The 15,508-nt window shown below is 40.3% G+C and overlaps 1 protein-coding gene across 1 annotated transcript in view; it reads left to right on the plus strand.

Annotated features, from left to right (window-relative positions):
* swap70b (switching B cell complex subunit SWAP70b) overlaps positions 1–15,508 on the plus strand; it is a 33,666-nt gene that overhangs the window by 12,402 nt on the left and 5,756 nt on the right. Inside the window, exons 3-9 of the mRNA XM_088610877.1 lie at positions 215–388; positions 2,735–2,962; positions 6,925–7,071; positions 7,671–7,779; positions 8,349–8,530; positions 13,579–13,686; positions 14,992–15,158. Of these exons, the coding sequence (XP_088467003.1) occupies positions 215–388; positions 2,735–2,962; positions 6,925–7,071; positions 7,671–7,779; positions 8,349–8,530; positions 13,579–13,686; positions 14,992–15,158 (1,115 nt within the window). The remainder of the gene's footprint in view (positions 1–214; positions 389–2,734; positions 2,963–6,924; positions 7,072–7,670; positions 7,780–8,348; positions 8,531–13,578; positions 13,687–14,991; positions 15,159–15,508) is intronic.

Below are 15,508 nucleotides of genomic sequence, written 5' to 3' on the forward strand. Positions count from 1 at the left end.
TGTTCTGTGTGTAAATGTTATACCACAATGATAAAGAGCAAAGTTTTTTTTAATTTTTGTATTTAGTAAAATATTTATGTCCACATCACGACTAGGGATACATTTTTAAGAAGAATGAAGGCCACAGGGATTTGATCATCTTTCCAGTACACTGAGTAATATTAGTAATTAGTATGCTTTCTTTGTTTGAATTTTGGATGCCTCTTTTCTTTAGGTCCAGGACAATTTTGATCGTTTGGATTTCAACAAGATGTGCTGGACTCTGTGCGCAAGAAAAAACCTCATTAAAAACTACTTGCTTATCACAGATGAGGATGCCTTCAAAATCTGGTGCATCTTTAACTTTCTCTCTGAAGACAAGTACCCTCTGGTTATTGTCACTGAAGAGGTGAGATTTCTTGCAGGTATATACTTAAATGACCTTTTTCAGCCACAGACCCACCTACAGCTGAGAACAATACCGACAGGAGAGCCATTCCCTACAGGATATTTGATTAACTCAATATCAAATACTTCATTGTCCCAAAAGCACAGCAGTTCTTTGTTTTTTTCTATTTGGTATGTATACATAATATTGGTCCCAGACTTGGGTAATTTGGTCATTATTGGGTTAATTGGTCCAGTTTAACAGCTTTTCACAGCTCTTCAGGTGCTGCTGCTTTAGAGACCTCCAGTATTAGGATTGGAGACCCCCAAGTGTGTGTGTGTGTTATTTTGTATAGTTTATGTGTATTTCCTGTAAATTTACAAAGTTACCAAACCTTTGTGAAATCTAAAAAATGTCAGCAGTGTTTTTGTCCTAAAATAAATTCTAATAAAGGGTCAAATTCTACAGATGAAAATTATTGCTGATTATATTATGTTAAAGTATCAATTGATTACAGCATTCTGTTTTAAAGATGACAAACTCTTTACTGGTGATAGGCCATTGTACAAAGTCCATTTTGTTCTCCTTTAACTGGAATCTGATTTTCATTTCCACAGCTTTGTTGTTCACAATCTCATATGTTCATTAAGTACTGCTATTTTTATCTGTGCTTTATCTGCTCGTTAATCTTTCATTTTTGTTCCTTCTGTTCGCATAAGGGCAACTGAACTGTTCTAGTCAGTGTAAAGAAATTCCAGGGGGATGCCCAGTTCATGAATAGCTTCCTCAAAATAGTTAATTTGTAACTGTTCCTTGTATCTGTAACTATTCAGGCTTTAGACAATACAGCAGTATGCATTACAACTAGAAAAACAAGGAGACAGGTGACAAACATGATTCATAATGAAATAAAGACATTAATCAGATTCTTTTGTAAACCTGAAGGAAACTTGGTATGGTTTAGTATGACAACAGGTATAGGCCTACTAAATTGTAGAAAGAATGCTGAAAACTGGAAAACATGCAGGGGTTATAAACTGGTGGGAGATACAGAGCAGTCAGCTGTGTTGACACAAAACCATTTTAAAGGGACAAGGTCTCCCCTTGTTGGCTCTCCCAGGAAGAGCCTTCATTGTCCCAGTCTTCTGAAGAAGAGGTAAGTGACTCAGGTTGCTAGGAGACAAGATTGGGACTGTGAATGCAATGGGTCACATGACATTTTTGTTGACAAAATGGCGGACACAGTAGTTGCTCAGAGCCTTTCAAGTAATAGGGGACATAAAGTTTGCAGCAGACAAGAAAAAAATACGACTTAAAAACATACTTGTTTCTGATGCAGCAGAGTTTCTGAAACCCAACATCTCCAATGTTTGTCAGTTTGCACTGCATAGTTGATTCATTTTATCTCAAAAGAAAATTATATCTGAAAAAAATAATTTGAAGTGAAATTTTGAATTTAGTACCTACACAAATTGAGCTTGTATTTATTTTGCTCCTGCAGTCACTTTCTGTTGTACCAAAAGTTTTGTTTTGAGTTATTTATTTTCATTTGCTATGTGCTTTATTTTTAAACATTTTAACAGTTAGCCTTGTTACAATTTTTATGTAGTAGAAACGTCTAAACGTTGCCTGTGTTCTGCTCTTTGGTTTCCAACAATGACACTCTGGAATCTGCTATTTTGTTCAGTAATAGTAATAGAACAGGAAGTTTGCTGCTTCCTGCTGTTTTGTGACCCCTGGGGATATATAGACCTGTATTTCTGCATTACAACCACAGGGATCAACAGCTAAAAACATCAGTCATATCTAGAAATCTGACCTTTAATTAGAAACCAATGGTAATTTAAAAATAAATATTCCTGAAGCACTTGCTAACACTTCTTTGAAATCAGATGTTAATATAGCCTCCTTTGTACCTTCCTAAGACTGTATTCAAGCCTGGAGTTTAATCATACTCATGTACTATTGTAGTTCTGTTCCATTTTAAAGATATTGCCCCACATAAACTGTACCTGGGGATTACTCAGTAGGACAGTTAATCTGTCAATCAATTATTCATTTTTATTAATTGCATTTACATGTGCAAACATCACTGAGTGGGCTAAGAGGATTTGGTAACAGGGGACAAGAGGAGGTTGAGTCTGCATGTCAGGATTTGTCTGTGAATCAGTTCAGGTTTTAGCAGCCTAGCAGTAAAAAGGCTCTTGAGACAGATCTTAGGACCTGCAGCTTTCCTGCTGTAGCTGTGTGCATAATGGGACAGCAGAGCTGGGCAAGACAGCTTCTAGCCTAGTCAAGTATGGATCCTGAAACAGTTCCCAAGCTTGAACGTGTGTGTGTGTGTTTTGTCATCATTGCTTCACACAGATTGAGTACTTTCTACGGAAGCTCACGGATGCCATGGGTGGGAGTTGGATCGAGGAGAAGTTTGAGGACTACAAGACCCAGTTAAACAGCAAGGAGCAGTGCCTGACGGCCTGGGAGCTGATCGACCTGATTGGGACAGGGCAATTCAGTAAGGGAATGGACCGGCAGACCCTCTCCATGGGCATCACTGAGGTCTTCCAGGAGCTCATTATGGATGTGCTCAAACAAGTGAGTCTTTTGATTTTACATGGCAAGAATGATAACATTATCTTAGAATTAATGTAGAGTGTTTTCTATTGCTTTTGGGTTGCATTAGAGTTGAATATATATATATAATTGAATATATATAAGTTGAATATATATAAGAAGCATATATGCTTCTTAGTTTTTAGAAGAGCGGGCTGTTCATTTCTCTTTACATGACTTAAAATGGATTAACTTCTGGATCCATAGGAACAGCTGTACAGTTCACACTTCGACATCAACACATTTCTATCCCCAGAAAAAGTCCCATAGGATTGAGAAATATTCTTTTAAGTGCCAGTCGGTCTTTTAGCAGTAATGCTGTTGAAAGCTGGAAAAGCTTGGAACAGGTCCTCTCGTAATAATTTCTGAAGGTTCAGTTCATTCAGACTGTTCAGGAGGAATATTGATGTCACTGCGATGATAATGGCCTGAGATGTTACTATTGACTATGATGCACGGAAGCCAGATTTTTAGTCATTCACAGTTGCTAACATGATAAACATAAGATGAAAAATTATAGGTGCTTTACTTATACTCCCCTAACAAGATCAGGGAGATGTTACATTAAATTGAAACTGTGATAGCTGTCCTTCAAGTGATATGTAGGACTTGTCAGCTAATAGCATATGGACATTTCAAAAGAATGCAAAGAAAAATAAAAAAAAAAACTAGACAAATGTTTTCCTGTATCAGTTCACTGAATTCTGTACCATTTCATTTTTAATATGGCTGTTTTATTAATACTCAAAATTCCATTTTCTACAAAAAATCTGCACTCCAAAAGTAGCCTTCCTTTCAGTTTAAAACATTAATGAGCAGAAGTCGCTGTCAAATTTAGAATATCACAGCAACAGTCAAGTCTTCAGAGGTATGTCGGTATGATCAATGCTGTTGATTTTGTGGCTGCACACTGGATGAATGGCATGCATTTAGACCTTCCTCATTCAATTTCTTTGGCCACGATTGAATAGGATGGGTTGAAATGGTCCCGTGTTCGCAGTGCCAGACACTGCCAGCTGCAGATTTGCAGACAGAATAATCAAAGATTCACAGCTAGACTTCGCTAGACTTCACTTCAGGGTTGTTACGCAACTGAATCATTCTGTCCATGTTGTGCATCATAATCTCATAATATCAATTCTCTCTGTATAAATTAGACAACTGTTACTAATGTGGTGGTTCTTATGATTTGCAGACTTCATTATTTTCTCTTTGGTCTGGTTACGTTTGGCCCGTATTGAGGAGTGAAAGAACAAATCTTGATTGGCTCAGTGTCATTTGTTTTTTGGCGTAAATCATAGCACAGACACTATTGGTTATTCTTCATAAAAAATAAAAATAGTTTTTATTTCTCTGTGAAATGTACATACTGTGATTTTGTTTCAAGAACCTGATATGTTAATATTTCTGTCAATTATTATCCTGGAGCAGCTGCTCAGTAACTCACTTGTTTCAGTTTGCTTTTCCAAAAACTTGCTTTACTTTCACATAATGGGAATAGTAACTACTTTGTGAAAATCTGGCGGGCAGAGTAACTATGTGTTAGAAGCACTTCCAGAGAGTGGCCCAGGCTAATTCTTTCACAGTTGGTTGCAGACTCTCACCCTCAGCATTTCTCTGCCCTTTACATGTCCAGTTCAGTTTTAGACGACCGAGAGTGTTCAAGACTGAGAAAGCACCTGGCAGATGCTATTTAATGTAGTTTGGTTTGAGGTGCTCCGTTAGTGGTTGATTTTCACAAATTACCTTCCCGTGAAAGTGTGGCATAAAATGCTTGTTTGGTGGATAGTAGTATTGATGCATTGGATGTACATAATGTTAACACAAAGGAGAATAATCTATACTAATAATCTGTAGTAAGATAAGACGGCTAAAGAGAAAATTACAGGACTTGTTTCCTATGTTAGATGAAACAAATAGGGAGAGACCGTTCCTGGACTTTACCACTCACTACAGCTTTTTCTCAAGATGAAAAATCATACATTTCACTGCGTACTAGAAGGTGCTCTTGATTATTTTTGTTTTTGTGATAAAGATGTGATGCAATATCTTTGACTATTGGGACATTCTAGCTAATTACTGCATTAATTAAAAGTCCACACCTTATTTTGCAGAAGGAGGGGCAAGACAAACTCAAATAGTGCCTCTCAATCAATCCCTTAATGCTAACCTCTGAACAATGAAATATGAATAACGTCCTTTGTATGGGAGACAATAAGAAAGGCTTTAAAGAACAGCCTTCAGTGAGTGCTTCCTCTTTAATGATTTAAAAATACAATAACCGTTACAAATGTGGGGAAGTCATTCAGCTCATCAATCCACTTAAGAAGGCAGTAGCTAATTGGTGTGAGGATCTAATTTAGACAAGATGATATATTTCTTGAAAAAAAAACAGCTTCTACAACATGAGTGAGTCACTTGCCTTAGGCTCCCACAACTTTGTGCAGCATGTTCTTAGTTTGAAATGCATTGTCTCACTGGTTTCCACTACATCCTCTGGTTTTTGATTCACTGCGGATTATGATTCATTGTGAATAAATCCATACCTTAGACCTTCGGGCTTCTCACACTGGCTCCCCCATAGTCTTCCCATAGTTCAAGAATGAAAAGAAGAAGTGTTATTTGATTTGTCAGAGTGCTTTGGACAAGCAGCAGGAGTAGTGGATCCAAATAGGGCATACAGTATATGGTGTAATTGTGATTGCTTTCATTTAATTGAGGAAGTGTTCTTATGCCAATGTCTTTGATCCTAATCAGAACATAAACCACAAGGTCATTCCTGCCTGTGCTAGACTCTTGCTTACTCCTTGGACAATGTTATCCACCTTGTCTCCTGGGGGACAGTGTGCTGTTGTTTACTTGGGGTCCTCTCTATATAATTCACTTGCACTGTTCTTGAGTCTCTCTCAACCACCACATGTGTTCTTGTGTTTTTGCTGTCACTGGCACTGCCTGACATCGTGGTGATTGGTGTCTGAATTTCAGTATCTAGGTGTCCTGGGAGCTGCTGCCTTCAGCTTCCAAGTCTTGGTTGTTAGTTTTGAGGTCCTGGAGTAGAGCAAAATGCCACCAGCTCCTCTGTGTTGCTGCTCTGATAAGGGTGCATCTCCCCCTGAATGTGGGATTTGCACATTCCTCTGTCTCATGTTGCTCTCTCGGTTTCTGCTGCTCTACCACCATTGTCTTGAATTTTTTACAGAGTGACTGGATTCTTGGGCAGTTTTCACAGCTGTAGTTTACCTGTCAGGTCTCTTTTGGGATACTCACGTGTTACATGAATCACAGACGTGAAGAACTTGTTGAATGTCTTCCTGTATTTTTCTGTTTAATATCTATCTATAGTCATTAATGTGTTTGGCTTGCTCTAGCCTTTCTTTAGTGGCCTTCCACAGATAAACCCCCTGTCCCCTGGGTGTGGGGCACTTTCGTTCTAGCTGACACTGTATGAAATTGTCAGTAATATACAATATGGCAAGTTGGGAATCTACAGCTGGTCAGTTGACACTTCTCCGTGCTTGCAAAATGCTAGTTGTTTGGTTTTCCCTCTAAATCTCTAAAGTAGCAAAACTATTTTTTATCTTAATCTCTCTTTACAAACTCTAGCTAGCCAAGCTACCCGTACAGACTAAACCCTACTCAGCTACAAACTTGATTATTCAATTTGTAACTGCCAGATCAAGACCTGACAGCAGCTGTTACATGAGTAAATTTTATTTTTTGGATCTAAGAAACAGTACAGAGAAGAAACCAGCTTTTAGTTGCACCTCTCCTCTCCAATACATGATCGTTATTGATTTTGATCCCCCCCACCTTGGCAGTGGTCCTGTGCTGATCTATTGACATAGGCAACGGATTGGATGTCATTGAGTAGGAAGTTTTGATTGGCTGTCGATGGAATCTGGTGAGAGCATATTTCCAGAAACTTTTTTTTTTCTTCACGGCAGGGTTACATGATGAAGAAAGGGCACAAACGGAAAAACTGGACAGAGCGCTGGTTCCTGCTGCGCCCCAGTGCTATTTCGTACTACGTGAGCGAAGATTTAACGGAGAAGAAGGGGGATATTACCCTGGATGGGAACTGCTGTGTGGAGGTCAGAGGTTCACTTGTCTTTCCTAAGAGCAACAACAACCATCTTTTCATTTTTCTGCCTGGCCAGTTGTAGTGATCTTCAAAAAGCTGGAAAGAACTAGATATAAAAATTCTGTATTAATGAACATTCAGTGATTTCAGGTGAGATATTAAGACTGGAATCGATCTGGGGGATTTGTTGTTCTTGACCTCCCCTTACAAATCTGTACTTTGTGATTTTACTAATTCACAGAATCTTACACAAAAAACATCACTACATTCCTGCGGTATACTTCAACAGAGATATATTTTTGCTCAGCACAAGGAATTGCATCAGAAACAGTAATCAGCTTTTGTATTCTAAGAATCGCTTTGGTCTCTTTTCTTTCCCACAAGACCATAAATTATGGGAAGTTGGGGCATATTTGAAGTAGGAGTGGTCTTACTCATTGTGTAATACCCTTAGATTTCTTCATAATAAGCAATCCTTAATCAACAGAGTTTTTTAAATTCTTGCCCACCCTTTGTTCATCAGCTTCCCTTAACCATTGTTCATTCCTTATTGGCCTAAGCCAAAGGAAATCTGGTGTAAATAAACATACAATAATTTTCTTGTTGCAGTCATTACCGGACAAGGAGGGAAAGAAATGCCTCTTTATTATAAAATGCACTGACAAAAGTTTTGAGATCAGTGCATCTGATAAAAAGAAGAAGCAGGAATGGATTCAAGGTAGGAAACAGGACATTTTGTAATAGAAGCTTGAACATTTATCTTTAACATTGAGCCACATTTCCTGGGCTTGACTAAATATTCTGTAGTATTTCTGTTGCAGTGCGAAGCAGCATGTCATAAATCATTCTGTTATATCTGTATCACGCGAAGTCTGGAATAGGCATGTGACAGTTGTTATAAAGGGAGATCGTCGCTGTCAGGCTGCTGGTGTTAAGATAAATGTAGGAAGGTCTCTAAGCTCTTGAAGAATTAACAGGATGTATCAGGATATATAAATGAGTCACAGGAATAGCATGTGTGCAACTACTGAGCCAAGCTATTGACCTCGCAACCATGGCTCAAAAAATGTTACTGTTTTATTTTTATGTGGTGAATGAACTGTCCATCACGATCCAGGCAACAAGGCAGACTTGTCATGCCTGTGCAGCGAAAAGATGTGTCGAGCTGTCCCACCGTTCTGTCTGGGGCACTTTTAGGACAGGGGAGGGGGCAGGGTGGTCGAGGGGGGTGCTGTGAGTCACGGAGTGGCTCGCTGTGCCCTGACGTCCTCTCGGTTTCCCTCCCAGCCATTCAGACCTGCATCAGCCTGCTGAAGCTGGGCCTCCCGGCCCCGCACAAGGAAGCCCGGCAGAAACGGAAGGAACTGAGGCAGAAACTGCTGGCGGAGCAGGAAGAGCTGGAGCAGAGGATGAAGGATCTGCAGACCGCTAACGAGAACAAGCAGAGGGAGCTGGAGACCATGAGGAAGGTACATGCAGCCACTGTCTTGTGTCGGGCTCTCCACAGGACACAGCCATTCGACGTTTTGTGGCATCTGTGGCAGTATTTATATTGTTGTATAATCAGCCTTTCTTATTTGGAATGGCCAAGGAGGGCAGAGTGGTGAACAGAGTTTGGCAAATGTTTCACACATATGGGAGTGCATTTTCCAGACATAAAATAAATGCCCCCCCTCAGTCCACAGTATTCCATCTTATATCCTGTAAAATGAACACTGTGTACATCTATGGGATAAGACACAGTTCACCGTAAAGCCCTTTCTGGGGTCAAACGACCTTTTAGGTAAAACTTTAAGCATGTCCGGTGCTGACAGCAGTTTGCAATACACAAAGAAATCTGTGCCCCATGGCTCTGAACAAAAAAAAAGAGTATATCTGAAGTGCTATGTCATTTTCTACTGTATAGGTTTTCACAGGCTAATGAACAGGTCATGTAATAAGGTAGAAATTTTCATTTGCATCACACATGCTTGTTAATGGAATGCTAACGTCATTAGGACGCGGGTTGTGCTTTTGGTTCACAGGGTCCTTAACCTTTTGTTCAAAAGGAGACCCTATCCTCTTTTGGAACCTGACAGAAATTTGTCTACTATTCTTTACAAAAATGTCTGCCTATGTTCATTCTTTTAAATTATTTTTTTGCCGGCCATACTTATCCTGATTTACACAAGTTACATGAAGGAAGCGACGTGTCTTTATGGCGTAGATAGCTGAGACCCAGATAAAACGAGACTTTGAACCAGCCACGGATATGAAATTTCAAGCCCCTGCACATCATGGTGTAGTTCCACCAGGTGCTAACAGAGCTTCTGTAAAACTAGAAAGCTACCATCTAGTGTTAGCTGAGTTCCCATGGGTTACATTTTGACCGAATGTGGGTCAGAACCAGTTAATCAGTCCGCAGATGTTTTCCTCTGGTTTTCTATGCAATCCCTCATTTGCAAAGACCCTTCCTTCATGTGGTGAACAGACACCCCCTCTTAGACATAGAGGGGCTCGACAGGAACGATGGCATTGTGATGCATTTTCCTTACCTTACCAGGAAATATGGCCGCCCAGTTTCACACTGCCGTTTTCTTGGGAGTGTAACAATGTAGTCCATATACATATCTGTGTAGTATGTAAACCAGGTGGACATTCGTGGGGATTTTTGCTGGGTGTTGAGGCCTGCTTGCTAGGTTTTTTGGTGTCTGTAAATTGTGCTCTATGATGGACTGGTGTCTTTTCCACGGTACAGTCCTGCCTGTCCTGTGCTTCTGAAAAGGCTCCTGCTACAACCCTTACCAGGAATAAGCAGTGTGCTGTGCCAAACCAAGGCATTAAGGGCTGGTTTCGCAGATCAAGATTAGCTGCACACTCATTTGTTTTACAGCACATTAGGCAGTTCAAAATGAGTGCTGATCAAGGTCTGTTAAACTGCCAGTAAAGCTCTTGAATGTATGAATGGGATACAGCTCTATTGTGGCAGTGAAGTTTCTGCAAAATGAAGGATAGTTACCTATTTGTTGTACAGTATTTGTCTGAAAACGATAAAACAATAGCAATAGATTATAAATAATCTCTTACCAATGTGAATGATAACGGATAACAAACCCCAAAAGGCCATCCTCATTGTAAGAAGGTTTAAAAGTTGACTATTGCTACCCTACATAAGAAGGCAGTTTTCTATAGGTCCTTTTTACATCCAAAATTCTAATCTTTTCTGTGGAAATTTATTTTTTATTCACACTGATTTGAAAATATTTAATCCTAGTAATCTGATATTAATTTGTATGGCAGAAAAGTCTCTTTGATAATAAAAATGGTCTTGCAAACACTGTTCAGTTGGTTTCAGGATTGTCTTCATCCCTGTTAAAGTGAGACTTGCTAATCCAATAGCCAGTAGTCATTTACTCACCTGCTGAGTTCTACTGAATTGAATGGGTGGCATATTTATCAAATAAATTAGCGCTTGTTCCACATTTTCTGACAAAAACTTTCTCTTGGCTGATATCTGTTATCAGTGTTCTGATGCATTGAACCAATTGTATGTTGCATGAGTCACTGGTTTGAAAAGGATGAACTTTAAGGTGTTAAGAATCACAAACAGGAAGTAGTAAAATTCCTTTTATATTCAGTTTTTGTCTTGAGTACATTCAAATTCAAAATCTATTGCCAGTTTTAAATACCGGCTGGTACAGATTATCTTTAAAGGTCACATTTAAAAGTTCTCATTGAACTGTGTTTCCCACAGAACATGTCAGATATCAAGGCTCGGATCTATTCTGGTTCATGGAGATGCAAATGTTGCTTTCTGTGATAAGAGAGAACACTTACATACAGGACACCTTTTTTCAGTCTTTCAGTGCTCTCTGTTGTCAAGAATAAAGCCAAGTCTTCTACCATGTTTCCTGTTCCTGACTATAGAAGTCCCATCTTGCTAAATGACCTGATTTTCTTTGTTTTTTAACCAACTTGTTAGGTGACTTTTGGACACTGAGGAAGGACTCATGTTGCTGTCAGTCTGATGTATTGCAATATTTATAATTGGTGTCTAATGAAAAAATATGCACTCTTTCACACCAAGTACTGTAAACACAAAGGGTAAAAACATTCTCCTTGTCTTTAGCTTTATAATGTAATTTCATCATTTTGATAGCATAATAACCTTGTATTTTATAAAGCCTTCATAAATTGTGTATTTTTCATGATAAAAGAGACTTCTTGTGTCAGACTGACTTACTGTGTTGTACTTTCCTGGATATATTGAAAGCTCTGAGTTTTGAAACCACTTAGCAGAAGAACTACCTCTTGCAGCTCTTTATTGTCTGGAGGTTGGGGAACGGCACACACCTGTAATGATGTAATTAGTGGAAAGAGCAATATGATCAATGTTTCTGTTGATTCTGCTGTGGCAGCTTAGAAATTTTTATACAGTTTCAGCATTATATAGTAGGCAAGTATAGTAATAAGAGGTTCTTTTTATATATTTTTTGTGGGCTTATTTTAAACCGGGCCAGTGCTTTTCGGTGATAGTAATGCATTGTGATCTATGGGTGTTTATTAAAGTTGCAAGGGATAGACAGCTGTAGTGGTTTGGTTGGTTGTTGGAGAAAATGTACTTTTTCATGTAGGTTTCAGTTCCTCCATGAATGAGAGTCTCTTTCTTCATGTATTGGAAATCAAGAGGCTTGCATTTACCCCTGTGGTACAGAAGGCTGGAGAGGTTAAATACACAGCACTGTGAGCAACTGAACAGTGACACAATCATTCGTAGTCATTCTGGTTTTAATATGTGCATTTGAAAATATTTTCTGTTCCATACAATACATTGAACAACAGAAATTGAATCAGGCACCGACAGAAGTTTTAGAAAGCCACGAAAGATTTGGAGCTGGGTGGTGTTCAGGACTTGCTGTAGGTTGTTGGCAGCTGGGACGTTTGCACTGGGAAACAGGATTTGTTTGCTTTAACATGTCCTTGAAAAGTGCTGCATGGGATGATTTATAAATATTGTGTATCAGAGTGACAGCAGCTGCTTTTTAAAGTTTATTTTTATAATAATGCATAATAAAACAGTAACCCGCTACAATTCTCAACAGCACTGACAAGATACCTGCATCACAAAGTCCTCACACTTCAATTGAGGTGGGGGGAGTTTTAGCGTGAATGTGCGAAGGCACCCTTTGTATACTTTAGAAACTGTCAATTGAGAATGACACTATGGTCATACATTTTTGGGTAGTCCTTGGTAAGTTTTTCAAACCATGAGAAAAAGAAAATAATGGGCCATCTGTGACAAAGGAAGTTTATGCAGGTGGGTTTCCTCTGAGTTAACAGGGCCTCTGTTGTAGCCATCTTGTTGCAATGTTATATCAGGCATTTATTGCTGTACTTTCAGTTCCTGTTCTTCATCTCTTGTCTGGCAAACATTGCTCCACAAGAGCGCTTTTATGAAAGCATTGCATTACTATGTAGTGTGTGTAAAGACTAATGGGAAATAAACTTCAAAAACAGTTATTTGTAATTGGTCTATGAAGCCTCCAGGTATAGATGCAATTTCTATAAAGAATATTTTTATTTAGAACAGATATCACTTTGAGCCACATTCATCAAAGACTACCTACAGAACGGCCACACTTTTGTGAATCCGACTTTAAATCTTTTCATTTTTCTTTTCCAAAATAAGCAGGGAATGTATTGCATGAGGTAAAAACTGCTTTTGTACAGTACCTTCTGCTGCTCAGTAAAGACACAGATAAAAACATCATAAACTGTCTTTGCATTGAAAAAAACAAGGTGTGTGTCTGCAGGAAAACATCGTGTTTCCCCTTTTAAATAATATAACATTCATCATAAGCTATGTCAGAATGTAAAGTTTGACAAATACTTTTTCACTTTATTGGCCATATACAATTTGATTAGGAATTTGTCTTTTCCCATACCCCAGCTTGCTCTCCATGAGACACACAGATTGGGAGAAGAGCCGGGGGTCAGAGCGCAGGGTCAGCCATCTATACAGCACCCCTGGAGCAGCTGGGGTTAAGGGCCTTGCTCAGGGGCCCAACAGAGTAGGATTCCCCTGCCGGCCGCGGGATACGAACTGGCAACCTTCCAGCCACAGGTGCAGATCTTTAGCCACAGGGTCACTGCACCGCCCCTAAAACGCTTGGCGATGCATTGGCTGGGAATACAATAATCAAGCTAATCCTGAATGTATCATGAGGGGTAAGGTTTCTGACATTTTGTTTTGTAAAGGTTATACTTTTTGGGGGAATGCTACCGTTAAAGTGCAAGAAAATGAGAGCCCCTGAACTTGGCCTCTTGAGCAGATTTGTTGGAAGTGTAAAGCTCTCGGCCAGCTTTATCAACAGAAGAGTTTTTCTGTCTCGGCGCAAGGGCGAAGTCTCTGTGAACGCAGGCCTGCTTGGTCTGTGTGAGAAGACGTGAGAGAGCGGTTTTTCTCCAGGAGTGGCGGCGGCCTGGCAGCTCTTGGTTAACGTGCTCTTTCCCCCCCCCCCCCCCCGGACGCGCATAGAAACTGGCGGAAGCAGCAGCCGACGCTGCCGAAGAGGAGAGGAGACGGCTTCAGACGCAGAGGGAACTGCAGGACCGCTACCGGATGGACCTGGAAAGGGAAAAAATGGTAACTGCCTAGCCGGGCACTTTCCTTTCTTCCTCGTAGGGCAGCTCCGTCGCCACAGGAATCCCTGAGTCGCGCGGGATGTGAATGCAGTCAGAGCTCCAGACTCAACCCAATAATTTTTGCGTTGCATCTTCCAAAAGATGTTAGTTTAGACTGTGAGCTGTAACTTGTTCTTTTTTTTGCATTTGCTTCATATAACCAGTTTTGAATTGCTGCTCCTAGAAGTCACAATTAATAAATAAGGAAAACATCATTTCAGTAAACTCAGAAAAGATAAGTTCTTGACGAACTTCTACACGGGAAAAAACCTGCAGGGAACAGGTTATGGGAATGTGCAAAATTCAACACATATGTCTTCACAATTCTGTTTGTTTAATCTGTTTTCATTGTTGACCTGTGGAACCTTCACGGACTAATGCTGTTTACGCACCAACTTCATTAACACACTAGCAAAGAAATCTCAATTTCAACAGAAGGTTTTACTGAAGTGGAAGGTGAAAAGCAAATACAATTGTTTGTTCTCTTTTTTTTTAATTCAATGTATTTTTAGGAAGCAGAGGAGGGACTTTTGAGATACCTACTTCTGCTATTATAATTCTTGGAAAAGAAACAGTTTGATTTAATCTACCACATGATTTGGGCACTGGTGTGTCTACTGAACAGTGAACTACAAAACTGAATCTTTTGTTACAATTTGTACATCTATACTGAATCCTGAGTTATTTAAGATCCCTGGTATTAAGGTCCGTGACCACCATCACCAGTATTCTTTATTTTAATCTTAATTGAGATTAATTCCTTATTGCAATGTAGTAATAATGTAGCAAGACCATGCAAGTTTGCACACACTTGTCAAAGTCAGGAACCTTCTCTATGTACTGAAAATAAACAGAACTGCCCTGTGTTAGGAATGTGACTCGTTGCATCTCATTCAAAAAGGAACTTGGCTTGTATCAGAGCTGTTTTTCCAGTATAGTTTTATCTTGCACATGTCAAACATGATGTACAGTGGTATGCTGTACCATTTACCCCAGAACTGGTTTGAGCACTTCTTCCTTTTACATGAGTGAATTGAATGGTGTGATGTTGCCTGTAAATTGTATTTCTAAATGCCTTTAGTCCTCTGTATTTATATATATATTCCCCATTTTATAATATGCAAGTCTTCCTCAGGTAGCAGAAATGTGGATCACCATTTAGAATGGGGTTGTCCACGTTTGACAGTGTCATTCATCGTAGAGGAGAATCGCCAGCAGGCAGCCTGTGTGCCAGTGAGTAGCGTGTGTGTGTGGGTGCCGTTGCCAGGTCAGGCAGCAGATGGAGGAGGAGGTGGCTCAGAAGTCCTCAGAGGTGGAGCAGTACCTGCAGCGGGTGCACGAGCTGGAGGACATGTACCGGCGGCTGGAGGAGGCCCTGGAGGACGAGAGGCAGGCCCGGCAGGACGAAGAGGCCGTCCGGAAGCTGCAGGCCAGGTCAGCAGCACAGCGGGGGGACACGCAGCCGGGCACTGAACGCACACGCGCACACACACACCCGCCCACCCAGAGAGAGGGCTGCTGAAACGCCACGTACAGTCGAGGCGTCCGCCACGAGGAGGGAAACTCGAAACGCCTCTGACTGCACTTTAATCCCCAGCCTTTGTGTAATGAAGAACGCAGCAGGCATGGCGTTAATCGAGAGTCCTGAGTTGTAGCGCTGGGTTGTTTTTGCACCAGAGCGCTAACGTGCCTGTGCGTCAGTGAGCTGCAAATAAAAATCTGAGCTATCAAAGTAGAAAGGGGACAAGCATGATGTGTAAAGACTTGTCCGGTGGCACTGTGTC

This window comes from Lepisosteus platostomus, chromosome 18 (genome assembly GCF_059453375.1).
Source record: "Lepisosteus platostomus isolate fLepPlt1 chromosome 18, fLepPlt1.hap1, whole genome shotgun sequence".
In the NCBI taxonomy this organism is placed as follows: domain Eukaryota; kingdom Metazoa; phylum Chordata; class Actinopteri; order Semionotiformes; family Lepisosteidae; genus Lepisosteus; species Lepisosteus platostomus.